The 27,880-nt window shown below is 40.5% G+C and overlaps 1 protein-coding gene across 12 annotated transcripts in view; it reads right to left on the reverse strand.

Moving 5' to 3' along the window:
* Window positions 1-27,880, reverse strand: part of MAPKAP1 (MAPK associated protein 1) — a 281,556-nt gene that overhangs the window by 139,720 nt on the left and 113,956 nt on the right. For all 12 annotated transcript variants that reach the window (XM_078061769.1, XM_078061768.1, XM_078061773.1 and 9 more), the window contains 2 exons: window positions 16,729-16,905; window positions 1,583-1,692 (listed from right to left, as the gene is read on the reverse strand). In XM_078061769.1, the coding sequence (XP_077917895.1) occupies window positions 1,583-1,692; window positions 16,729-16,905 (287 nt within the window). The remainder of the gene's footprint in view (window positions 1-1,582; window positions 1,693-16,728; window positions 16,906-27,880) is intronic.

Raw genomic sequence — 27,880 nt, forward strand, 5'->3', positions numbered from 1 at the left:
AAAACAGGATCCTAAAGGAAGATACATGCTTATTAAATATCTTTAAATATCTGAAGCTGTTTAAATGCTATTAGATTGGCACCTCGAACCCCCAAATACCTACTTTCCCCTGGGAAGGAAAGGCTATGCCTCTTCAATCATCCCTTAAATGTAAAGAGGTTTGACCCCCATGCAATGGATAAAAGTCACCCAAAAAATGAACAAAAGAGGTGTTTGGAAAAACCAGAACACCATTCATCCCAGCTAACGACTTGTTCATTATGAGTGATGATGGATAAAGACTTCTCATGCTGAGATGAAATCAAGATTTATATGCATTGTTTCCTCTCCCAACTTGTGGGAAGATCATCATCATTTAATTCTATCTCTGCGGCCAGTGATGGGCATCCAGAGAGCTGGTTATCAAACGGCGCAGTCAGCTGGCAAAAGCCGAAACGTGCAGTTGGCACATCTGGACAGAGCCGCCACAGCCGAGGGTGAACAATGACTCCTGGCAAGCATCCAAATTGCTTGCAGACGCTAGCAGGTCTCATCTACAACCGCCCCTACCAGCAGCTCTCTCTCTCTCTCTTTTTTATGAGAATCAGATTTTCATTGCTCCATTCAATTGCTCTCCTCTGCCATTTTTTACAGCTCTTATCGTTCCCCTGGAATATGGCCTTGAGACAGCTCATCCGTGTCCTTCACTGTGTTATCTCTTCTAACTTTTATTAAAACTTCAGCTTTCATCTGAAGATAGCTAATTAAATCTGGAACAGATTATATGCCTCTCCTTAAAAAGAACACAAAACTATTTTCTTCAACCTGAGTAATGCATTTTTTCCTTTCCAGAAGATGAAACTAAAGGTGTTAAAGAAGTCTCATTTATTTACAAAGCAATGATATTTGACATGTCATATAGAGGTTGATTTATGTTAAAGTTGTCTGTGGTATAACAAATCTTTGAGCTGTTTCTCAAAATAATTATTTCTCAATACTGGTAATATTTTTTCCCTCATATCCTTTAAATATCATAGCTAATACCATAAGCTTATTTTCTGTACAAATTTGGGTAATGAGGAATTAAAGATTAACAGGTATTTGTGCACATCAAGTGATTTATCTTTAAAAAAATTTTTTTTACAGTTGCCCTCATTTGGTAAAAATGAAAGTTGTTTTTCTTTTATTGCATACCCCGAACACTAACTGAAAGTTTCCCCCATGGAAAATTATGTGAAAACATGAAATTAAAAGCAGTCCTTCAAATTTAGGATTTGGTTTTTAAGACAGCTTTACACCAACTAATAGCTCAAATAGCTTTGTCTTAATCTATCACAAATTATTAATGATGGAGCTTCCATAATCAATAGGAACACATTCTTCTCACACATGCCACTGACCCAGTCCCTTTCTTGGGCCCAGGGGCAGTTTAAAAAAATCACTTTTTTTGCTGTAGATCTGCTAACCAAACCTTCTAGCAATGATATCTAAAACAATCTAGCCAGCCATCTCTCTCTCACACACACACGTGCGCACATGCACACGTATGCACACACCAAGCACTTTTAAACTAACGGTTAAGCTTCTATTTCCAGGGTCTCACCTGAAATTTTCTGGGATCCTTTTCTTCGCTTCACTGCCTTAAGCAAGATTTCTTTCATGGTGACCTTTGTGTTGTCCACCTGAATAAGGGAGAATCCATGAGCAGCATTTCTGTAGGAAAAGATAAATATTAAATCATCACTAACATTCAACCAGAGGAATGTTATTGCGGTCTTCACTGTGTTTAATAAAGTTTATTGAGTGTACCTCAAAGTGCCAATTATTTAAAAACAGACTAACTTCTAATGAGAGAGAGAGAGAGAGGCATTCTGGTATAAACAGTTCTAAGTGAAAGAAAGGTCAGAGTTAGGGAATGTTTTTCTGATTTACCTCAAATTGGATCTAATTGGTCTGTGTGGGTCACTAGTACTGTGGGTGACTCATGTTGGCTCCCAAGCCAAATCCCGGAGCGAGGACTGACAACAGACTTGGCTTGTGTCAGCAGATGTCACTGCAGGCAGGTACCACCATCACATTAAAGCTCAGGGAGCCCTAGAGGAAAACTGTCACGGGGTGAGGATGGGGGGAGGCGGGAGGTGGAGGGGAAAATACAATAGCCCAACTCAATTTAGAATAAGGAAAAAAAGGCTCTTCCTAACTGGCTAGTAAGTCAATAAATATATAAATTTTAAACGTCCGGTCTGTATATACTTCAGTAGGAATGTTTTAATTTATTTAGTCCTAGAAGCTCAAACAAAATATGAAATGAAGCCTAAATAATTACAAGACAAAATACTGACACTACCTGTAAGCTTCTAGTCAGTCAAATTTGGAGGGAGTGGTTCATTTAGATAGGAAAAAACTGGTAGGGAACAAGTACCCTAAAAACAGAAGCCCATCCCTGGGTGAGGTGTAACTTCACTAAGACTGTTAATTGCAATAGCAAGTATCACAAACACTACTCGCTATGCTCAGGCAGCAGAACAAAACAGGCCAATTCCAAGCAGCTCATCTAACAAATGGGACCCAAGTTTCCAACTATGGAACACGGGAATTACCACAAGGAGTTTGGTCGCATTCCCATTTCCTCATAAGAATCTCAAAGGAGAACACACAGCCAAAAAATATGGCAGAACTTCATACCGACAAGAAATCCGAAAGAAAAGCCAAGCCTCAAGCTAAGCCATGAAAAAGCTTCCCCGTGGTAGGACAGGCTGAGAAGAGGCCTTAAACCTCTTTGGGACCTAGTTTGGACCCAACCAGGTGGCTGGCTTTCCACAGGAGCTGGGGGCCGATCTCAAAACCAAGGACCCAATTTGCTTCCCTAATACAAAGACATCTCCACACCCCTCCTCTTCATACAGCTTGCTGTTTAATCCTTGACATTCCATTTGTTAAAAAGCAAAAGCCGATGCTGGTCTAGCCAGCACGATCATCCATTTTAACTTGGTCAAGTTCTTGCTATTGAACAGCAGGCCTGAGAACTGTCAAGCTAATTTTACTGAACACTCTGTTACTGAATCATGCCTGAGCTCCAGCCATTCTTTACCTCAGAAGCTGGACCCCATCCCAGAACAATCTTTAAAAGTTTATTTTACTGATCAAAGCAAAATAAGAAATAGCTCTTTTTTTAAAAACTATATTTAGGGAGCGATGCAGTAAGTGATACTTTGGCAAGAGGACTGAAATGTAAAGTGCCTTGTGCATTTATAAACTTGGGGGTATTTGCTCTGGCGCTAGGCCAGCGTGTGTTTGGAACAAACGCCAATCATCCGCATTCAGGCTTGTCTTCCCCTGCTCTCTCCTCGGAAGTCAGTATGCGCTCCATCTGTGACAATACGTTGGGCGATGGGTGAATGGGGCCTAAAAGGGAACACAAGTTCTCGGGTACGCACAAACTAGTACCAGGCTAGATCTCACGAACTCCCATCTACCTGGGTTCCACCTGAACTATTTTAGATTTGAGTCTGCTTATAAATTGCTTACATTCTCTTCTAATCTGCTGGCTGACAGCACTATTTCAAACCAATACGTTTATCTTTTTTAGCAAAGGCAGACTAGAAGCTCAAAAGGAAGCCTTGCGTTTGGACTAACTTCCATAAATTAAAAGTGTCCTTTTAAAAGATTTTTGAACAGAGGAAAATCCCTAGTCTGTATTTTTCTGTCATTTTACCAAAACGTACCTGGGTGACAAGGTTAAAGCAAGCAGAGGAAATCCCTGGCACTTATCATCCACAGGCATTACTGATAAATTGTGTGGTGGAGGAATAAAGGATTACCTTCTGTATTTTTTCATTACACTTTTCTTTTGTTACAGAATACATAAATCCATTGTGGCACAATGTAATATGTATCACCATGCTACACCTGCGGACGCTTCCGAGCGGCTGCCATGTCTGTGCAGTCAGGAATGATAAGTGAACCACCCGTGAATGTTAACGATAGTGATCATTCTGAGGTAACTCGGCTCTCCATCTTCCTTTACAGCCTCCGTGCTGAAGCCAGGGTAGCAAGGTTCAGGAGAGGAAAATGAAAACAACAGTGAAGGGAAGGGGCACGCACAGCGCTCAGAACGTGCCTTCACGAGTGTGCGGTATCTTACTCTGGGGCTCCATTTCGGTAAAATCGTGCACATTAAAAGGAGAAGGAGGTTGTGACCCACGTATTGCACACTCAACCAGACCTAATGAAAGCTTCCTTAGGTCAGTCTCCCACTCCATCGCTTCTCTCCCTCCAGACAAACGCCAACTTTGGATCTTGCTCCAAGTCTACAGCACTTAAGGGGGCACAGAATCGAAGTGGTTCTCAGAAGACATCTAGGTGCAACTATTAAGTTATGCTCCCATTTAATAAATGGATATGGAGACTTGCTCCCACAATTTTCAGCTTGACTTCCAAACATTCTAGGTTTTATGCCTCATTTCTTTATATCCAGGAATTTTTATGGGCTTTCTAGAAAGTCTATTGAAATACATCTTTCAGAGCTGCTTTTTATTTAGTGCTGGGCACTGGGTGTGCGACCGAGGAGACACTGATCTCGGGGGAAATGCCGGCAGCAGGCAGGTAGGGCACTCGCTAGTCCTGCCTCCCTTCTGTGCGGCCCTGCATTCCAGTCTCTGAGGTGTGGCCCGTGCTGAGGGTGATTAGCCCTCAGACAGACAGGCCGATGGAGAGACAGATGGACTCGGCTCAGAACCTGCTCGTCCTCCTGCTCCCCTCGTGGACAGACAGCGTGTCTCCCACCACAGCAGGGCACTCGGGGGGCCCTGAGCAAAGCAGCTGCCCTCCACAGCTCCTTGCGCTGCCTGTGCCGGGTCTAGGATGCAGCGCCACTTCAGAGCTGACTAAATGCTGCCCGGAGTGCTTCAGTCAATTCAAAGTTAGGTCCTGTCAAGTCTTGTAACCACTGAAAAACGTATGGGCATTTTAAAAAGAGATTACTCACTTGAGGAATTCAGCTCTGTCCCAGTGCAAAGCCACTCAGCTACCAGAGGGAAGTTTTTATACCCACATTAACCTAACACGATGAGCATTTCTCTGCTAAATATTAAACCAGAGGTGATGGGCCACAGGTCCTTATCTGAAAAGCTTAGAGTCTATTTATAGGGACAACACTGGAAGCAGAACCCAAGTTGGGAGGCAACATACTAGAGAGGAAAACACATGGACTGCGAGTTATATACACTTTGGTTCACATTCTGGTTCCATGGCTAACCAAAATGTTGCCTTAACATGTGGGAACCTCAGCTACATCCATGAAATGAGGAGGCCGCTTCCCTACAGAATTGTCAGAGAGGATACCATAGACAATGAATGCCAAGCACCTGGCATTAAGGTTGACAAATAGTAAAAGGAGCTTAGAAATGTTAGTGCTCTTGTGTTCCCCTTGTCCTAAGTCATCACTCTAAGAGAAGAGGCCCCATTCACCCCCTCTCCCCTACCCCATGAGCAGACATTGCTTAGTTGGGGGAATGGATCCCAGCCATTGCTTATAATTGGTAACACAGTGCCATTAAAATGTGCAATCCGCTGGACATGGTAGCAACAGTCAGGGGCACTACAAGCAAGCAACTTCTGGCCAAGGCATCAAGCCTCCTCTGAAGCTCATAGAAGAGCACTCAGGGCTCCATTTTCAAGGCTTTCATTTTTGAGAGAGTAAGCCAGAGAAGTGGGTATACTGCACCTCAGCTTAACTCACTGGCTTTGGATGGGGATGAGGGAAGTCAAAAATCATGGTGGTGGTGCAGAGAAATTCAATGAGACTTATTAAGAGCTTTCTGAGCTGCACAGTACAAGTTATTATTCAACAATTACAACAGTGATAATAGCAACTACTATCTACTGAACATTTACTATGTGCCAGGTGCTATGTTAAGCTTTTAAAATCTGTATTAACTCATTCAATCCTAAAATAGGTGCTATTATTATATCCATTTTACAGAATCCGAGGCTGGAGGCATTAGGGAATTTATCTGAAGTCACTCTATTAAAGATCTATTAAAGATCTCAATTTTGAATTCAGAAATCAACAATATGGTCCCTAAACCAAGGAGCACAGTCCAGCGGGAGAGAAAGACAAAGACGCAAACAAAGAATTACAGTGCTATGCAGTAAGTACAAAGATGGAAGCCAGCTCTGAGTCCTACCAAACACAGAGGCACTTAGCCAAGCCGGGGAAGGGTAAGGGGATCAGAGAGCTTCTTAATGAAGATGTCTCAAAACACAGTGATCATTTAGCTCTATATCATGCTAAGAAAGATGGTGGTGACCAGAAGGCAGCAAAGCACAGCAAGCTCTAGAGTAGAACCTGCTTTGAAGTCCCAGCTCTACCTTCCTGGGATAAATGATACAATCTCTCTCTCTCTCTAGCTGCCAGTTTCCTCATCTACAAAATGGGGATAATTCTTAGAGTAGAAGATTATTGTGATGGCTAAATACTTGTAGTTAACATAATACCTGTTATATAATAAATGCTTAATATAATAACCATGGCTTTTCTACATACAAGGAAGTGATAAAAGATATGATGACAACTGTCAACATTTATTGAGCACTTAATCCTCCCAGAAAAGGTAGGTGCTATTATCAGTCCCATTTTATAATGGAGAAGATTGAGGTTGAGCAAGGTTAGGACACCCTGCCGGAGTTACGCAGCTAAGTGAAGGAGCCAGGAGTTGAACCCAGGGCAGCCAGACACCAAAGCCTGAGTTTTAAACCTCTCTATAGCCCAGAAGGTAGCCTTGAGGACTCACGGGAAGAAGAGACTTCCAGAGAGCACATCCTCTGGATAGGAACTACTGACCAATCTGTGGCAAAGGCTCAACTTCCACTGTAACATTCAGTTTGATTATAAATGCCCCAACTCTTAGACTGACCATATGAACTACAAGATCCCCCCCCTTTTAAAGATTTTATTTATTTTTGTGACAGATAGAGAGAGAGAGCACAAGCAGGGGGAGCAGCAGGCAGAGGGAGAGGCAGGCTCCCGGCGGAGCAGGGAGCCCGATGCGGGGCTCGATCCCAGGACCCCGGGATCATGACCTGAGCCGAAGGCAGATGCTTAACTGACTGAGCCACCCAGGTGCCCCACGAGATCCCTTTTTAAAAGCCCTTGGAGAATGTCATGGTTTCTTGAGCCACAGTCTCAGTTTGTGGAAGTGGGAAAAGGCTGTCAAAAGTAGCACTCGATTCTCCACTTCTGACCAGGTCATAACAGGGATGAGGACACACTCCTCCAGTTCCCAGCCTGCGCTGGTCCCAATTCCATGCATGTTCATTCTCTAGCACTTTAAAGTAGAAAATGAAAATATATGAGCAAGAGAAAGCCTTGTAATAACTGCAGCATGCCTGCTTTAAAGCAAGTCCTTCGGGTATTACTTTATCCATAAAGAGAGTTTACACTAGTGTGAATGCCACATTTTGTTTCCCCTTGCACTGACAAAAAAATTTTTTTAAAGATCAAAGCATATCGTGTGAGTATGTGATGTTTGACATTGGACAAAGTACTCTTTTTCAAAACAGACATTTTCCAAAAACATAACTCGCTAGACTAATGGGCAGTGAGAAGCCAAAATGACTGCCCTCCGCCTTCTCCTTGTGTATCTTTGCCAGAGTCCTTGGGACTTGCCAAATCCGGTCATGCCTGCTTAGCTTGCTCGACTGATTGTGCCAGAAAAGAAAATAAGACACAGATGTATTTGAGCTCTTTGAGATGCCAGTAAGAGAGACAGCTAATGGCTTCATTTCGACCCTCCCCTTCCAGCTGGGCACAGGTGGGGGATAATGAGGTCCCTCTCCCTAATCAAACTCAATTATTTACTACTCTATATAACCGCAAAGACATTCACATTCAGTTCAGAATATAAAACACACCGTGGGCTACTTCCAACCACTGCCACTGGGTATTTATAACAAACTCAAGTGGCTAACAGTTTGCCTTGGCAGGAGTTTAAGTGTGTAAAGTTTTGCAAACTGTTTCTGTTCAAATATGTCCTGCTGAAATGGGGTCCCAGGCGGGGTTCCATAACTGTCAGGTCAGTGAACTGCATAACATCTGAGAATGTATTCACCATGCAGTGCAGACAGGATCTGGAAATCAAACGCTTCGTTCTATTGCAACCTTCTGAGAAGCATCACAGTTTTTTCAACAGCAAGACTGACATTGTATTAATAAACATTACAAGCCACTAGCCTGACATGTACATAGCAGCAGCTGACAGACTCCAACATAAGCTGAGGGGAGAACAGAGGAAATCAAAATGAGACATAGTAACTAAACATGGCCAAAGGGGGTGGATCATGAAACAAATCACATTAATGTCAGAAAGATGAGCCCTAAACTTTTAAGATATATAGCAACTAAAGCAACAATCTGGTATAATTTTTGGATACCAAAGTAAGTTGATGGCTATCTAAAATGTGTGCTTTTATTGTAGGAACAAAGCGTATCCTGGCACAATTTCAACAGACATTCCAGTGAGCAAAACATACATATTTAGCTTGTCTGACCTTTAAATTCTTAGAAGTATGCAATTAATGCTTTCCATCTTTATTACTTGCTCCAATATTTCTGTCACTTTAAACAGACACAAAGAAAAATTTTCTCTTTTCTCTAGACAGTAGCTGTTGCCAAAAAGGAAATCAAGTCAGATTTACAAATACAAAATTAAACAGGCTGCATATGTTACATTTCTGTACATGAGGACAATCTGGACAATGAAAATGTTTGCTAATACAACAGAATGAAAAGAAACAACACACAGTTGGTCTTCTATGACTCGAGCAAACAATAAATAAGATAATTTATACCCATATTGTCAGGCCTGGTTACAAAGAATATAGGCATCTTTTTTTTTTTTCCTTATCCTATTTTAGCTCTGCCCTTTACCAAACTGTATGACCTTGAGCAAGTTAACTACCTGTCTCCGATCCTCAGCTCATATATTATAAAAATGAGTTTGTTATAAGGAATAAATGAGATAATGGCTACTAGGGGCACCAAACTGAGTGAGTGTGCAAAAATGCTCATTTCTTTTTTTTCCCCTCCTCTCCAGACCACAAAGCAGTATCACGTAAGAGTAGGAAAGGCTTCAAACTGATGATATCCTTTCAAAAAGGTCTGGTCACCTGGGGTGTACTCTGGAGATCTTATCAAGAGGGTATACTAAAACTACCAACCCTTTTGAAAAGCCCTCATACAGCCAAGAGCAATGAATCTGCACACCTCTTAAAAAGCAGCTAACCTTTCCCTTTATACAGAGCCAAGAGAAGCCACAGCAGTCTCTGGGAACTCTTTGGGCCACAAGGCCCAAGGCAGCCTGGCTACTAGTGGAAGACCCTCTACCGACTACCCAGTGGTCCCCTTCCCAAACAGCAAAATCCTAGCTGGATTCTATTTGCTCTGCTCTGTAGCTATTGGTTAGAAACATTCCTTCCCCATGTCCACCTGATATAACAAACATTTTAAGTAAAACACATGTATAGGAGGGCGGTTTAACTGTTCTTACTGACTTCTGATTTAGGGGGATTCTGTCCATCTTACTGGTTTGGACTTTTCTTCTCTTTCTAAAACCCTTCTTCCGGACTCCAGAGTAGGATCTCGGTGTGAAATGTTAATGGCGACACATCTAATGACACCATCACAGCTGCTGTTGTCAGTGCCATTTGTAAACTCAGTTCAGTTCCACAAGTTCTAACTAAATTGGCCGTGTACTGGGGAATGGGAGAAGAGGGACAGAGCAGGCTCCTCCCCTGTGCACTCCAAGATCTCATCCTCCCTTGTCCTACCACGTCTAAAGGCCCAGCACGCCTTGGCTTGGTCACTGCTAGCAAGGAGCACTTCTTTAGATATTGGGAACCACCTGAGATCCAGCTATTTAGTTCTGGGAGCCAACCAGACTCCCCCATACTTCTGCCTCCTACTTAACCAGACTCCCCCATACTTCTGCCTCCTACTTAACCAGACTCCCCCATACTTCTGCCTCCCACTTAACCAGACTCCCCCATACTTCTGCCTCCTACTTCTCCCCTTCCACACTCCTTATATCCAAACAACTTCAATGCTTAGGCTCACAGCAGCTAGCAGTCAGCAAGTTAGAGACTCCTGTTTATATATACATTGGATCTGGCCAAAATCAATCACGAACAATGGGTATCTTAGAAATCCACTTGCCTGTCCGTTAAAGGAGAGAGTTTCCCTTAGCAAGCTCCTAATTTGCAAGTTGTTAGCGTAATCCATTCTCCCTCCCCAAACAACTCTGTGTCTGGGAGTTTCCTGGGACCAAGGGCCTGGGAAGAGAAGGCTGGTCCCGCCGACTCAGTAAGAACATCAGAAGTCACCCAGCTTCACATTCTTCTCCACAGAACACTTCCCCAACTGGGGACTCATTTAAGTTAACTAGCTCCTCTTTTAAAATTTTTTTTTTTTTCACAGAGAGAGAGCACCCATGCACATGAGAGCGGGGGGCGGGGGAGGTGGAGGGGCAGAGGAAGAGGGAGAGGGAGAAAGAGAATCCCAAGCAGGCTCCACACCCAGCACGTAGCCTGAGGAGGGGCTCGATCTCACACGACCCCGAGATCATGACCTCAGCCAAAATCAAGAGTTGGATGCTCAACGGACCGAGCCACACCCAGGCGGCCCTTCCTCTTTTTAAACATACATAATTCTATAACTTAAAGAGTCACTACCTTGAATAATGGAACAAAGTGAAAGTTTAAATTTTCTATTGTAAGAAGAAACATAGCTCTATTTTCTAATTTTTCTAGGATGGACATGTGTTCATTATGTAATAAATAACCCAAAGAAAAGTTAAACCCCATACACACCTTAGTGTGAATTATTCAGACCAATAAATCTCTCACAGAAATAACAAAAATAGCAACTATGTAACACTGCCTACACACCAGGGTCTGAGCTAACATCTTCATAACAGCATTTCCTACCTTAGGTTCAACAGCCCCCAAGATCAACAGATGAATTCACAGGCTAAGTTTTAGAATTTAAAAGTTTTGCTTTTAGTTTAATGAAAATCATGAAAACACACACACACACACGTATCATAAACATATGATGTATATTTAGAAAAGCAAAATTATATATAGATTATATATATATGTAATAACTTATATAAGCAACAGATTGATACATAGAGATGTAGGCCACTCCTAGACTTCCATGTTCCCCATTCTCTACCCAGCTGGAGGAGCCCTGAATCACTGCTTAGAGGAGAAATACCCAGGAGAGCAACTGGACTCTCATCAGATGGATCTAAACAAGAAATAAACTTACTAGAATAAGCCAGGGTCAACAGATCTACCCCATGCCCGTTCACGGATGTATTGCTGTCTATGGCTACTTTCTTGCTACTATGGCAGAGTTGAGTTACAGAGATGTATGGCCCACAAGCCTAAAATATTTACTACTTGGCCCTTTATAGAAGAAGTCTGCCAACTTGCTGGATAAGCTGGTGAGATTTGGGGGTTCTGTGTTCCAGCAGCTAGAGTTATTTAACATCACTAATAGATTCAGTAAAAGCCAAATGACATCACTGCAAGTCACATGCAAAAACAGTTCGTTGAATAGAGAAAAGTGAGGGGAGAAGTGGGCACAAGGCTCTCTCTATGGAACTCTTGTTTGCTGAACTCTGAAGAATTCATGCTCTGAGTGCCCCAGTCACACTATGCGCAGCTATCGATCAGGCAGAGAGCCCACCTACGTACAGACCAACTGACAACAGCAGAAGGTAGGGTGACCAATTATCCTGGTTCACCAGGGGCTGAGGGGGATGCTCCTGGGTATAGGCCTTTGAATTTCAAAACAGGGCAAGTCCTGGGCAAACTGACATAAATCGGTTATCGTTGCAGAAATGTTATTTTTCCAGTAAAGCACATTTAAAATTGGAGGGAAGGATGCACTATAAATCAACTGGCTCATTAAAATAATGGACTAGTAGTTAAAAATATACTCACTGTTTAAAAGGACAAATATTAATATGGTAGTCAATGTTTCATATGAAAATCAAAAAACTCAAGTTGACAAGTAAAACATTTAACACCCATTAAATCCAACATCAGTGACTTTAATCTGAGCAAAACATCCTCTGTTGCGTTTAAGTTGTTAATTTGTATTTTATTAATGTTATAGTTTTATTTGTATTTAATTTGTAATTTTGTTTGGATTGCATAAAGACATGGAATTTATAGCTAGAATTTTTAAGTGTATTTAAGTAACTTTATAATAAAACAAATCTGGGCAAACATTGAGGCTTCAGGAGAATTAATTTTCCTTTAAAAGAGGTCTGTACATTACTTACATTTAAGAACATTCCTCACGACAATTCCATGAGGTAGTTATCATTCCCCTCATTTTACAGATATAGCAGCTGAGACTATGGTCATGTAGCAAGTCGCTAGTGCAACTGAAACTTGAACCCAGGTTAGCCGAAGCTCAAAGTCTGTGCAGCCTCGCTTGGACTGGGGAAAGATGGTATATGGGAGGTGTGAGGGGTGAGGTGGGTGGTGTGAGGGCCACGGAAAGCCAGAAGGCAAGCTGGGGGCTTCATGGTATTCAAAAAGCAGGAACAAGGAGCTAGGTGGGCTCAGAAAGTGAAGTAGGACAGGAAGTTTGGTCAGGGGCCCTCCAATGCAGCCCAAAGACACCTGAAGATTCATCCATTCCTTCTCTACGAAGCCCTGCTGGCTGCCAAGGATATAGAGATAAATAAGACCATGTGCACCCTCTCTTCAAGGAGTCTATAGTCTTGCTACTATCTCTTAAAGGATGTCTGCCCGTAAGAGGGCTGATTTGAAGTCTACAGATCTCCAATGTCCTGCCAATGTCTACCCCTACCCCTACCCCTAACTCAGCAGAAGTTGTCCCAATAACTTTTCGGTCCAGTGGAGCAATGTCTACCCACACTCTGCCCCTCTCTGCTAGAAAACAGAAAGGAGGGGAAGAAGAAAAATGCAGAAGCAGCAAAGAGTTCTATTCAGTTCATTCAAGAAATATTTGTGGTGTACCTACCACAGTAATGGAGCTATGCTGGGTGTTGTGGGGCATAAATGATCCAGTTCTTGCCCTCAAAGGGTTTCTAGTCGTAACCACAATAACTGCAATAAACACTCAAGACAATGCTTACCTAAGCCAGGCACTGTTCTAAATGCTTTACATAGATCAACTCATTGAATCCTCATCATGGCTCTATAAGGTAGGGATTATTATTATCCTCATTTGACTGGGCCACAAAAAAAGTTAAGCAATTCATCCAAGATTACACACACACACGAGTAAGGGTAAGGTCAGGAATGGCACCCAAGCATTCTGGCTCCAGAGGCCCCCATGCTCTTACCTACTACACTGTAACATATAGTAGCTGAATGTTGGCCTTAAGACAGTGGGATTTAATTGAATGATGAGACCACCACTAGATTCCACCACCGTCCCAACCCTCAGCAGGGTGTTGCAAAGAGCATAGACTTTGCAGTCAGGCATGGGGGCAAATCCAGGCCTGAGAGCAATACTTGTCAGCCTCAGTTTTCATGTCTCTAAAATGGTCATAATAAAAACCAGGCTATTTTCAGATTAAATGGAATAACATATACACAACTTTCAATTAGTAAATACTAATTCACTGCTTACTGTCAAAACCTAGCTCCCTCTTCCTGGTTCAGTTCAGTGTCTTCCCAGACACCCCCTGCCCATCCTCCTCTGGGAGAGAGATGCAAGGAAGAAAGGGATTAATGAAGAAAAGGACCAACAGCTTTACTTATTTTGCTGGGACTTCACTCTCCGAAACTTTGGACACATCCCTGGTGACTCCTGAAGGTCTGCTCTGTCCTGCATTTGCAGGAGAGGCTTTTCTAACTTAGAATATAGACCAGCAAGGTGAATGGAAGGTTGCTGAAGCAAGAAAATACACATGGGGCAAATGGTCAGTAATCTGTACTATTTCATCAGACAACTGAGAAAAAGAAGAAACAGAAAATTTATTGACATTTTTTTTTTCCTAAACGCTCACACATAAAGATTTTACTTTACCTCGTGTTTTCAGAAACACTCCAGACATGTTGAATAAGCTCTGTTGAACTTTAAAATAGAAAAACGATTGACTGGGGGGTGTGTGTTTGGGAGTGGAAGTGCAGGGATGGGAGTATTCAGGAAAAAATAAGAGTATTCAGTTCAAAGCAGTTGTTGTTACTCTCTGCCTTTCCTCCTCTCTCTCCTCCCATTCTCCAAAAGTTGGGGTTCATATGGAGACCCTGTATAGACTTTAGAGGCTTCTCCCGGGAAGGTATGTCCTGCCTACCGCTAGCCCCATTCTGTTGAAAACCAATGATTTAAAAGCTCTTGCTTTAAAAAGGACATTTAGTTCAAAAGAATGTGATGGTCATATGTTAATATTTATGTAGTAAAAATTAGGCACTAATGAGAACTCTCTTAATCATTTATAAACAAACAAAAATGCAAGTGGAGACTACTGAAATACCCCTGTATACATCTTTTAAAATAAAAAGAAAAAAAGTCCTAATGATAGTTTGTGATGGTAAGACTTTGAAAAGATACCTTTATGAATTCTATCGGTAGCATTGTAAATTGGAACATCTTTCAGAAGGCTACATGTCAATACAAAGTGAAAGCCTAAAGATGGTTCTACTCTGACCAATACTACTACCCAAAGGAAATTGTCCAAAGGAAGTTATTCAGAAGAAATAAAAGGGATATGGATAAGGACTATTATTATAGAATCACTTATTAACCAAAGCAAGAAAACAATCTAAACATCCCATGGTAGGCTTCCAATGCAGCCTGGACCTTTTTCTGTTGTACTGCTCATCACATTTTAATGATTTGACAAACCGTCTCCCTACTAGATAGTAAGCCCCATGAGCACAGGGTTGGTCTAGATTCTTGGCACGTTATAAATGTAGATTATAGGAACTAAGAACAGATATCAAATATTTGTAATTTTAAGTAAAAATAACAGAATATTTACACTAGAATGGGAACTGTAATATATATACATGGAAGTGATGATACAAAAATGAAAATAGTTTTATTAGGAAGGAGGAATCATTGCATAAGTTTTCAATTACTTTCAATATTCTTCAGTGTCGTTGTTTTAGCCCCTCCAAAACATAAAAAGAGGGAAAATATTTACTGTTACATATACCAAACAAGACTTCATAGTAGGGATGAAACAGTAAGTACAAAAACTTGGAGTCATTGCCCCCAGCTCCCCCTTCCCCCCAATACTCAGGTATTCTTTCTTTGTTCAAGGGTAGAAAGACACAAAATACTCCTATATCATAGGCGGCATAATCCTATTTTCAGTAAAAATCTGAAACAAAGGCAATATGTTTTATTATATTTTATTTTTTTTAAAGATTTTATTTATTTATTTGACAGAGAGAGACACAGCGAGAGAGGGAACACAAGCAGGGGGAGTGGGAGAGGGAGAAGCAGGCTTCCCGCAGAGCAGGGAGCCTGATGCGGGGCTCGATCCCAAGACGCCGGGATCATGACCTGAGCCTGAAGGCAGACGCTCAACGACTGAGCCACCCAGGCGCCCCTAGGTGCCCCTAAAGGCAATATGTTTTAAAGAGACAAGGGAAAAATCCTCTAAAGCAATCCCTCCTGTGGATAGTGAATTTGCTGGTTACTAACAGCAGGGGGTGCCAAAAGGATCACTATTGTTCCCGGGAGAGGGTCCAGGAGAGGGCCAGTCTCAGTACAGGTTAGCAAAGCTTAAGCTGTGCTTAGAAAATGCCACAGGCTTTCCTCTAACAACTGGGACCTCTGGGTAAAACTCAATCTAGAGACTTGAATAAACAAAAATTATATTTTTATTTTCATTAACTTCTGATATTTAGCATTTCCTTGAACTATAAATGTAGTCAACAAATCACAGTAGTATTAGCAGTACTGGTAACTCTGTCATGAACAGAAAAAACAGATGATACAGCACATTACAGTTGTTGCAGACTTCTCAAATATCATTTATACTCATCACTACTTTGAAGTGAAGTGAGAGACTTCAGGAATTAGACCTGCTGCTAGATCTTGGTATTTAAAAAGCCATACATATTACTATACCACAAATTTGTTTAATAATTTCCGAAGTATTTAAATATAATGGAATTCTTTTATATTCTTGTGGATTTTATTTTCTGCATTTACAAACACTTTTTTCTGGAAAGGGCTTATAATTTATAGGTTTTACCAGACTGTCAAAAGCACAGGAAAATTTATCCCTTATCAGTCTAAAGGAAGGCAACTGAGAGGAAAAATCAAATTCGATTTGAACAAAGTTGGAGAAGAAAAGAAGCATTTTAAGTCACAAGACAAAAGTGGCTGCAATGCACATTTTCATATACTTTGGAGTCCATGAAGAGAAAGAGGGAAACCCAGAATTTTTGCTTCACAGGCTCCAAAGTACCCCACCCAGTATGTCCAAAGGCCTGGTTCACAGATATCATGTTCAGAGATCTACCTAATGCAATTTGTTACTGCAAAGCAGTCTGCATTTAATCTAGGCGCAGAAGCATGAAATATAATGCAAATGGTGTCCCCAACATCTCCCTGGAAGAAGTCACTACAGATGGACATCCAGATACCCAGTATCATTCATATGATGAGCAAAACCAAAAACAAGTCCAAAATCCTAGAAGGCAGAGATGAGATACTGAGATCTGTAAAAGGTCAATACTCACATTCGAACAAAGAGTGACTCTTTGGATGTCAGACCAGGAGATGAATACTTTTCAACCAGGGCCAAGGTACTGAAGCCGAACTTATGAATGGGCTCGTTGGAATCCAGTGGGGGGAAGTCTGTGTCAACCTCCCCATCATCCTCAGCAATATGCAGGCAGTAGGCACTGACATTGTCACTAAAAAGAAAACCGAAAAGGTGAGTGAATACCAAGATGAAGGAGGGATGAGGAGACTAGAGGCTTTGGTATATACAGCAAGCAAACGGGACACTGCTGTTGTTTTGTTTTTTACCTGAAAGCCTGGTGATACAGTTAGATTTCCCCCAAATCCTACTTCATTTGATAGAGAGAAAACATGGCAATACAAAGGGGGAGAACAACAATGTGAAATGAGGGCCTTTCCAGTACTCTATTCTTTCAACAAGTATTTACTGAGCCATCTGTTATAGATAAGATGCAGAACTTAACCCCTTAAATCAAAGATGATACTTAGTATTATCCCTCAAGGAAGCTTACAGTATAGCAAGGGGAAAAAGTAAGTACTACTTTTTAGTTAGCTAAATATAAGTATACATAAAATAAATATCATAAAAGAGACACAAACAAAATACAAAGGAGAAAAAACTATTGGTGCAGGGGAGGAATCAGAGGCCTCTGATTTACGGTCAGGATTAAGAAAATACCTATTCTAGGTTAGGAGAAGTACTCAAGGTAACAAAGACAATCCATACAGTTCTCCTTTCTCTGAAGAGTATCAGACTCACGTGGCAACATCTGATTCCAAACACCAAGGATACTTAACAGAGTAAAAGCAAATTACCTGAGTTATCCTGATGCGGATAACTGGCCCTCTCAACTACTTCTGGACTTTCCTCACACCCCCAGAACGTCCAGTCTGTACTCCCAGATTCCAGCCTTGCCCATCTTAGAGCCAACACACACTTCATTCTCTTTCTTTGGCGGAAGTAAAAAGCCAATTTGCTGAAAAGGGGTGGGAAACTATACCATCATAAAGACAACTTAAAACTTAAAAATCAATTAAAAACACTTTAAGATACCCTGCTCCAAAGATGCATTGTGAAACTGCTAATCTGCTAGCATTCACAGACATGAACCTAACAGTTCACAAGGCAGTAGGGTTCTAAATTGTGCAGCTTAAATTTGGAGTTTTAATTATATGATTGATGCTTAAATTAATTAATTGCAAAGTGTATGCTAATTGTTTAATTGGTTGCTTGATCTATATAGATCATTTTTTGAATTAAATGAGTTGATTTACAAAGTTTATTGATTGGATGTGACAATGAATTATTTCACTGACTACCTGATTTGCAATTTTCCCAATTAATTCACAAATCTTTAGCTGCAACTCTGCTTATTGAGAGAGAGCCTACTTCAGGTGATCTATACTCAGTCTGTCATGACTAAGAGATATTTATTATATAAAACAGGTAATAAGGACAGATTAAAATTAATGGGAACTGTAAATTTGCTAAATGGATGGATAACAAGAAAGTAATCTGGCTATGTTTGTCACTATAAATTTCATGTATTTGCAATGCTGTTAAGAAATTTAAAATTCATCTCTGAATGATATGGGAAACTTACGGATCTTTGCAAGAGGTTGCTAACTTAAACACCAAACACAGCAGCAGAAGAAAGTCCTTTAGATAAAGAAAATGTCATGGTATGGCAGCTAAGAGCTTTGCGTCCAGAAAGACCTGAGTTAAAACCTAAGCTCCAGCACTCATGGGCCATGCGATTTCAGAAAATAAACTTCACCTCCTTGAGTTTGAGTTTCCACTTCTATAAAAAGGGTACAATCACCTAACTCAGAGGTAGTTATGAAGATTAGAGAAGAAGACATATGCGGAGCCTACCACGTAACAGAGGTAAAAAATAAATGGTATGGTAACTATAATAAAGTCAGATGGAAAATAACTTCTACAGTTACCTCAATCCTTAAAGATGCATTGTGGATGCATATTACAGCAACAAAACAACAATGAAGCTAAGTGACATGTTCTGGAGTTAACATACCAGCAGTGTTCCAGCCTTGGGGCCACTGAGCCTCCAGGGTTTTACGAACAGGGCAGACACTGATGAAGCAAGCAACGGACGGCACAGATTATTTATTGCCGTGTAAATCATCCTGAGGAATGTCTGTGATTCCCCAGCACCACAGAGGTTTCAAGGGCAAATAATAAGCCTATTGATCAAAGCAGAAAGCCAAACATTGGTATCAGAAGAATTCTGCTTTGATTGTCATGGGATGCCCCCATATCCCCTTCAAAACAAACTCAACAACTGTCACAGGCTAAGATCCAAGGGCCAAAAGATTCGCTGCCAAGTGCTACTATTCTCCTCAGTTTTTAAAAACAAAGTGTGAAATTAGTTATTCACTCAAAAGACATTTGCAAAGTACTACCCTGTGCTGTAGCCTGCTCTGAGCACTGGAAACACAGCAAAGAAAAGAATGAATGATTCCCCCTATATTATACAAGATTAATGGAAGTCTTTTCTGGGTCATGAGTAAAATTTAGCAGCAAACAGTACTCCAACCCTTCTGACCCCTTAATAGAACATCTGAGGGGAAAATGACTAAAACTCCATATTCAATGCATGGACATATTGGTTCCTTTGTGCCTTTATAAAGGAATCATTAATAAAAGAAGCTACTATGGTATTTTGACTTCTTTTTTTTTTAAACAATACATCTTTTTTTTTAAGATTTTTTTTTTTTTTTTTTAAAGATTTTTTTAAATTTATTTATTTGACAGAGAGAGAGATAGTGAGAGAGGGAACACAAGCAGGGGGAGTGGGAGAGGGAGAAGCAGGCCTCCCGCAGAGCAGAGAGCCCGATGCGGGGCTCGATCCCAGGACCCTGGGATCATGACCTGAGCCGAAGGCAGACGCTTAACGACTGAGCCACCCAGGCGCCCCTTTTTTTAAGATTTTATTTATTTATTTGACACAGAGAGAGAGCACGAGCAGGAACACAAGCAGGGGGAGTGGGAGAGGGAGAAGCAGGCTTCCCTCGGAGCAGGGAGCCCGATGCGGGGCTTGATCCCAGGGCTCTGGGATCATGACCTGAGCCGAAGGCAGACGCTTAACGACTGAGCCACCCAGGTGCCCTATGGTATTTTGACTTCTAAAACCTCTTCAGGACTCCAAATTAGTACTAGTACAATAGCCATTGGTATCATTAGCTACATTGAGTGCTATGTGCCAGACACCGTGCAAAATAGTGTGGATGGATATATATAAGCTCAATGAGTCTTCACACCAACTCTGTGAGTTATTTATTATTATTTCTGTTTTACAAATTAGAAAAGTGAGGCTCAATGAAGTTAAGTGGTTTGCTCAAGATTAAATAGCATGTAAGTGACACACCTGAGATTCAAACCCAGGCAGTTAAGAGCCCTCACCCTTGACCCCCACCTATCCCTCTGCCAATTCCATGGTGTGTCTAGACTTGCCAAGGCCCTTGGGAACCCTTGCTCCTAAGGAAATGCCACATACTTTGAAAAGGAGGAGGAAACCATGACATACTACCTACAAAAAATTAGAAGCTTAGAAAGATTTATTTCAACCTCCTCACTTTTACAGATGGGGAAGAGATGCCTAGAAATGAGGAATAAGATGCCCATGACGACCCAGTTAAAACAGTGGCAAAGCTCGTTCTAGAGAACTCAGGTCTCCTTACTTCCATTCTGTTACTCTTTGATCAAACCAGAAACTGGTGGCATTTTGAAATAGGGAGAGAAAAAGGGGGAAGCTGTGGTCCATGACTCAAGAATACCCCAAATACAGACATCTGGAACTTATAAAACAATGAAAACAGGGGTGCTTCCTCCTTGTGACCTGGTTCGGTAGAATAAAGAGTGGTTTTGCAGTCAGATCTGGTTTTAATGCTAATTTGACCACTAACCAGCTGTGTGACTAAATCTCTCTGAGCTCCTCCATTTTCTTATCTGTAAAAAGCTTTCCTTGATTTCTCTAGGAGAATCATTTGGATCTCTAGGAGAGAGACTCCAAGTGATTCTCCTCTGTGGTCTTTCAGGACTTGATTAATATTTCCACGTATACTTATCACATGTTTTTCTTATTTATGGTTCTATGTTCTCCTAAAAAGCAAGGATTCTTCTATTGTCTCTGCATCCTCACTGAAGAGTAAAATGGCTGGCACTTAGAAGGTACTTAACAAATATTTGTTGAATGAATGAATATATGAATGTGTAGACTGAATCACTCTACCCATGAAAAAAACATAAAGGGTATTATTAATGATATGTGTGCTAACGAGAAGAGGAGAAGTAATAAGCTTTTCTTTTTCTTTTTCTTGCTTGTCACATTGATATCTGTTAACCAAATGGGGCTTTCTAGGCAATGCACATGTGTCAGAGATTGTAATTCAAGACAAAAGGAGAAAAAGGCCCAGGAAGAGGGGAGGATGAAAGAGGCATTTTTATAGTTCATCAAGATATGAGTACTGGCATCTCACTTATTTTTCTTTCTTTCTTTAAGGGGGGGAGAGGTGGGGGGGAGAGAGAAAGAGAATCTTAAGCAGAATCCATGCCTAGTGCAGACCCCAACATGGGGCTTGATCTTAACAACCCTGAGATCATGACCTGAGCTGAAATCAAGAGTTGGATGCTTAACTGACTGAGCCACCCAGGCACCACACACCTCATTTTTTATGGAGAAAAAAACACTGAAAAATTATTACAACTATGCAAAAATGTTTAATTATATGCATATAAAACAACTAGAAGGAAAGGTACCAAAAAGTTTACAAAGGTTGTGTTTACATTTAAGCAATGAGCACTTTTTTCCTGTACCTTCCAGATGTCCCATAATGACTAAGTATAACTTTCATTTTCCTTTATAAAATATTTAACTTATTTTTTGATAAGGGTAAAGCAGGCTTATTAGAAACACGGAACAATTTAGAAATATAGAACAGTACAAGGAAGGTTGGGAAATCTCTCACCCCACTGTAGAATCACCTGTCCTAGAGACTCTCTGCATTGCCTGCCTCATCCACATCCCCTGATTCCTAAGTGGTCATTTTTCTCTATCAGGTCTTGGAATTATGGAGAAAATAACCACACATATCTACTGTATAAGGGTCTTATAAGGAATAAATGATTTAATTGCACAGTACCTGGCATGAAAAAGGATTCTCATTTTGTCAAAATTTCTTCTACCACTCCTATGCTTCTCATTACACAGAAGCAGAATTAACTATCTAACAGAAGCATGGTGGATAGCATGAAATAGAGAACACTAAAAGTCCTGTTTTTGAGTCACTATCAGAGAGACTGAGGAATGATAAAAGACTAATAAACGACTGCCAGTTCATTCTCTATATTTAAGAGTCTGGTTTTTTTGTCTTTTTTATTCTTTGTTCATTTGTTTCGTTTCTTAAATTCCATGTATGAGTGAGATCTTAAGGTATTTGTCTTTCTTTGACTTACTTCACTTAGTTATATCCTCTAGATCCATCCATGTTGTTGCAACTGGTGAGATTTCATTCCTCTTTATGGCTGAATAATTTTTCATTGTTTGTGTACAGAGATACGGTGTGTATATACAGTGTACACACACACACACACATCACATCTTCTTCATCCATTTATCTATTGAAGGATACTTGGGGTGCTTCTGTATCTTGGTTATTGTAAATAATGTTGCAATAAAAACAGGGGTACATACACTTTTTGAATTCGTGTTTTCATTTTCTTTGAGTTAATATAACATTGTATATTAATTATGCTGGAATTAAAAATTAAAAAAAAAAAAAGAGTTGCTCCTGAGGGGGGAAAAAAAAAGACTAATGGAAATAAGTACAGCATAACAGGATCCACAGAAAGAGGTTTAATTCAGGGTCGCCTGGGTGGCTCAGTCGTTAAGCATCTCCCTTTGACTCAGGTCACGATCCCGGCGTCCTGGGATCGAGTCCCACATCGGGCTCCCTGCTCAGCGGGAAGCCTGCTTCTCCCTCTCCCACTCCCCCTGCTTGTGTTCCCTCTCTCGCTGTCTCTCTCTTTGTCAAATAAATAAATAAAACCTTAAAAAAAAAAAAAAAAGAAGAAAGAGGTTTAATTTTAGAAGTGGGTTGGCATGGAAAAAGAAGTCCCTTCCAGGGACAATTATGTTTGTGAGAAGACTGGAAGTTAGAACAATGAATGGGGGCAAAATGGACCTGTTGCCAAAAAGAGATCCTTCTGGAGGACAGATAGATGGAGATGACACACGTACACACTCTGTCACTCTGTCATTAAACATACTCATTAGAGCAACTCTGGAGATTTTATTTTATTTTATTTTAAGATTTTATTTATTTATTTGTCAGAGAGAGAGAGAGAGAGAGAGAGAGAGAGAGAGAGAGCAAGCACAAGAAGGGAGCAGAGGCAGTCTTTGGTACCTCTCCTCTCCCACACTTCTCATATCTAATTGATCCCTAAGTCCTATGAATTTTACCTCTTAAATACTTCCAGAATCTGTCCTCTTCTCTTAATCTCCACTGTGGCCCCTGCCTACCTTAGTCTCATCCCACTCTATCTTCTCTTCCCTACTTTGTGTTCCAGCCATACTGGTCTTCATTAGTTCCCTGACCACTACATGTCTCCTCCTGCCACAGCGTCACTGTCATGCGGTTCCATCTGCCAGGAACCTCCCCCTGCCAAATACTCTGGTATCATTTTCTCAGGGAATTTCTCCCTCACTCGCAAGGCTAGGCTCTCATAAATGGCATTCCTTTCCTTTACATTACTTAACTCCGTTTTTATGCAAACATTATTTGGCTTAATTATTTGGTTTAATTATTTGAATTATTTGCCCATTTCTCTCACTAGATTGTGGAATTCATGAAAGAAAGACCATGTTTGGCTCCACTCACCATTGTATACCCAGCAAAATGCGTGGTATATAACAAACACTCAATAAATATTTATTGAATGCATGAATGAATACAAATGATAAGTGAAATGAGCCAGTTACAAAGTGCTCTTACACTTGATAATTTCTTCTTCCCCAGCAAACTGTAAATTTTTTGAGTGCAGCGATCACATTTCTCTTGTTCTCCATTTTATCCTCAATACCTAAGGCCTGGAACTCCATAAATTTTTGCTGAATGAAGGAATAACAAAGAACTGAAGCCTTCAAGATGAAGCTGGATACCAAGAGAAGAGTGTGAAAGGCATTTCTGACTAAGGAAACAGCAAAAGCAGATGTGGTATCAGCGTCAAGAAGCTGCCAGTTGAAGAATGAGATGTGTTAAGGACGGATGCATGGGAGCACAGCTGGGGTCAGGAGGGGAAGGGCCTCTTAGGCCATATTATTTAGGTAAGTGGTTCTTAATGATGACCCTAAGGAAAATAAATTAGAAGCAGCAACCCAGAAATGGGAGGAGAGCAGACAGAGGTGGTCGTGTAGACAGCGAAAATGGGGAAGTATAAAGAATTCAAATTGCAAAGTTGTCAGAAAACATAATATAAGGTAAAATATTCTTAAATACTTACAAAAGCCCACAAGCGGACCAGTGTATCGTAAGCACAGTACAATTCTTTGAATCATTAAGAAAGGGCTAAATTATACTTCTGTTGCTGAACTACTACCAGTACTGGTTGTGGTAGCTGGCTGTAGTTACGGTATTTAATGGCAACAGAAATAAACACTTACTGAGCACGTGTCATGTATTTTCTCATTTTATTTTCATAACTACCTTGTTACCCTCATTTTACACAGGAGATAACTAGAGTATATGGTATTGAAGTAATTCATCCAAGATCACACCAATGGTAAGTGTTAATACCAGAATTCAAACCCAGACTATGGCTTTGGATCCCACACTCTTAACCACTATGCTATACTCTAAGAAGGCAGGGGAAAATATTAACACATTTTAGAAAGCTTCTGTGAAAAATTATTAAAATATGGGGCACCTGGGTGGCTCAGTCAGTTAAGCGTCTGCCTTTGACTCAGATCATGATCTCGGGGTCCTGGGATCGAGCCCCACGTTGGGCTCCCAGCTCAGCAGGGAGTCTGCTTCTCCCTCTCCCTCTCCCCCCACTCCCCCATTGTGCTTTCTCTCAAATAAATAAAATCTTTTTTAAAAAAGAGAAAAATTATTAAAACAAAGAAAGTGCGACAATGAATGAGATGAACCTTGAATGATATCCAAAAACCAAGTTTCCCAAGGGCTCTAAGAAGCTGAGGGTTATGTCAGAATGAAGCAAACCCACAGTGAACTCCACTGCGCAACTATAGCATGTCTTGGTATACTCTACAGCTGCACTTTCCAACATGTAGCTATCAAGCACCTGAAACGTGGCTAGTCTGAATTGATATGTGCTATACATAGCAAATAAGCACTGAATTTTTAAAACTTATGACAAAAAAAGAACATTAAAAGTTTCATTAATTTTATCAATTACAGTTGAGATAGTATTATTTTAGACACAATGGGTTAAATCAAATATAACCCATGAAAATTATAAAAATTATTTAAATTATAATATTAGGGAAATAAATTTCACACATCTTCTGGGAACTTTTAAAAATGTTGTTATCAGAAAATTTCAAATTGTAGGGGCAACTGGGTGGCTCAGTTAAGTGTCTGACTTCAGCTGAGGTCATGATCTCAGGGTCCTGGGATCGAGCCCCAAGTCAGGTTCCCTGCTCAGCAGGGAAATACAGCTTTCTAGACTACAGCAAAACTCTTCAGGCTTTTAGTAGCTCACTCGTCAGTAGCCTAATAAAGAACAATAGTAAGAGACCAGTGAAATATGTTGAATGTTTTAGGGACAACTGAAAAGAAGAAGGCAAAGAATAGCCATTTTAGTGTACAACAGAGTCATAATATATGACTAAAGTCTGCACAAAAACTTGGACTAGTCGAAATTACCCTTGAAAAATCCCTTAAGTTATCTATGCAGTAGAGTAAATGTGATTGCCTGTAAAAAGCAGTGTATACCTCCCACCTCAAGTTCTTGACAGGATAAAACCTCACTGAATTCTATTTTTCTTCCTTTCACAAATGGGTGTTACTCAAAAGATATTGTTTCACTCTCGAATATGATGAAATATAAATTAAAAAGGAATGTTTAAAATTTTTTATATGTCAAAAATAGATCCACACAAATATTGTCAACTGATATTTGACAAAGGAGCAAAGGCTTCAGGAGCAAAGCAGCAAAAAGAATGGAGAAAGGATAATCTTTTCAAGTGGGTATTCACATGTTAAAAAAAAAAATTAAATCTAGACATAGACCTTACACCTTTAACAAAAATTAACTCAAAATGGATCACAGACCTAACTGTGAAGCATAAAAAAATATATAAAACTTCTAGAAGATAACATACAATAAAATTTAGGTAACCTTGGGTTTGGTGATGATTTTTTAGTACAACACCAAAATACAATCTATGAAAGAAAAAATTGGTAAGTTGGAGTTGATGCTGTTAAGAAAATGAAAAGATAAGCCATAGATGGGGAGAAAATCTTTACAAAACATATCTGATAGGTATACAAAGAACTCTTAAAAATCAGTAAGAAAAAACCTGATTAAAAAATTGGCCAAAGACCTGAACAGACAGCTCACCAAAGAATACAGATAGGTGACAAATAAGCATATAAAAAGATGTTCAGTATCACTTCATTAAAACAAAAATGAGGGGCACCTGGGTGGCTCAATTGGTTAAGCGGCTGCCTTTGGCTCAGGTCATGTTCCCAGGGTCCTGGGATCGAGCCCCGCATCAGGCTCCCTGCTCCTCAGGGAGCCTACTTCTCCCTCTCCCTCTGCCTGCCGCTCCCCCTGCTTGTGCTCTCTCTCTCCCTGTCAAATAAATAAATAAAATCTTTCTTAAAAAAATGAGATACCACTGCACACCTATTAAAATAGCTAAAATCCAGGGCGCCTGGGTGGCTCAGTCCTTAAGCGTCTGCCTTTGGCTCAGGTCATGATCCCGGGGTCCTGGGATAGAGCCCCGCATTGGGCTCCCTGCTCAGCGGGAAGCCTGCTTCTCCCTCTCCCACTCCCCCTGCTTGTGTTCCCTCTCTCGCTGTCTCTCTCTCTGTCAAATATATAAATAAAATCTTAAAAAAAAAAAAAAAAGCTAAAATCCAAAACACAAACCAAATGCTGGAAAGGATTTACATCAAAAGGAACTCTCATGCATTGATGATGGAAATGCCAAATGGTATAACTATCGTGGAAGACATTTTGGCAGTTTCTTAGAAAGCTAAACAAAGGCTTAGCATACAATCCAGCAAACTGCACTCCTAGTTACTCGCAAAATGAATTGAAAACTTATGTCTACATGAAAACCTGCCATAAATGTTTATAGCTAATAAATAATAATTTATAACTAATAATTGCCAAAAATTGGAAGCAACCAAGCTGTCCTTCAATAGGTGAATGGAAAAATAACTGTGGTACATTCATGCCACGGAATATTATTCAGCTACATAAAGAAATGAACTATCAAGCCACAAAAAGACATGAAGGAAGCTTAAATATATGTTGCTAAGTGAAAGATGACAGTCTGAAAAGGCTACATATAGTATGATTTCAACTAGCTGACATTCTAGAAAATGCAAAACTATGGAGACAGTAAAAAGATAAGTGGTTGCTAAAGGTGAGGTGGGAGGGATGAAAGAGTGGGGCACAGGGCATTTTTAGGCTGGTGGAACAATCCTCTATGAAGCAATCACTAGAACTGTACAATACAGGGGCACCTGGCTGGCTCAGTCGGAAGAGCATGTGACTCTTGATCTCAGGGTCGTGAGTTTGAGCCCCACACTGGGTGTAGGGATTACTAAAAGAATAAATAAACATAAGAAAAAAAGAACTGTACAATACAAACAGTGTACCCTAATGTAAACTATTGACTTTAGTTAATAATAATGTATCAGTATTGGTTCATCAATTGTAACAAATGTACCACACTAACACAAGGTGTTAATAATAGAGGAAAACAAGTGTCAGGAAGGAGATGTGTGGCAACTCTGAACTTTCTGTGCAGTTTTTCTGTAAACCTAAAACTACCTTAAAAATAAAGCCTATTAAAAAAATGTTTTAAAAATCTTATAGGTAGGGGCGCCTGGGTGGCTCAGTTGGTTAAGCAACTGCCTTCGGCTCAGGTC

Source organism: Halichoerus grypus, chromosome 14 (genome assembly GCF_964656455.1).
Source record: "Halichoerus grypus chromosome 14, mHalGry1.hap1.1, whole genome shotgun sequence".
Lineage (NCBI taxonomy): Eukaryota > Metazoa > Chordata > Mammalia > Carnivora > Phocidae > Halichoerus > Halichoerus grypus.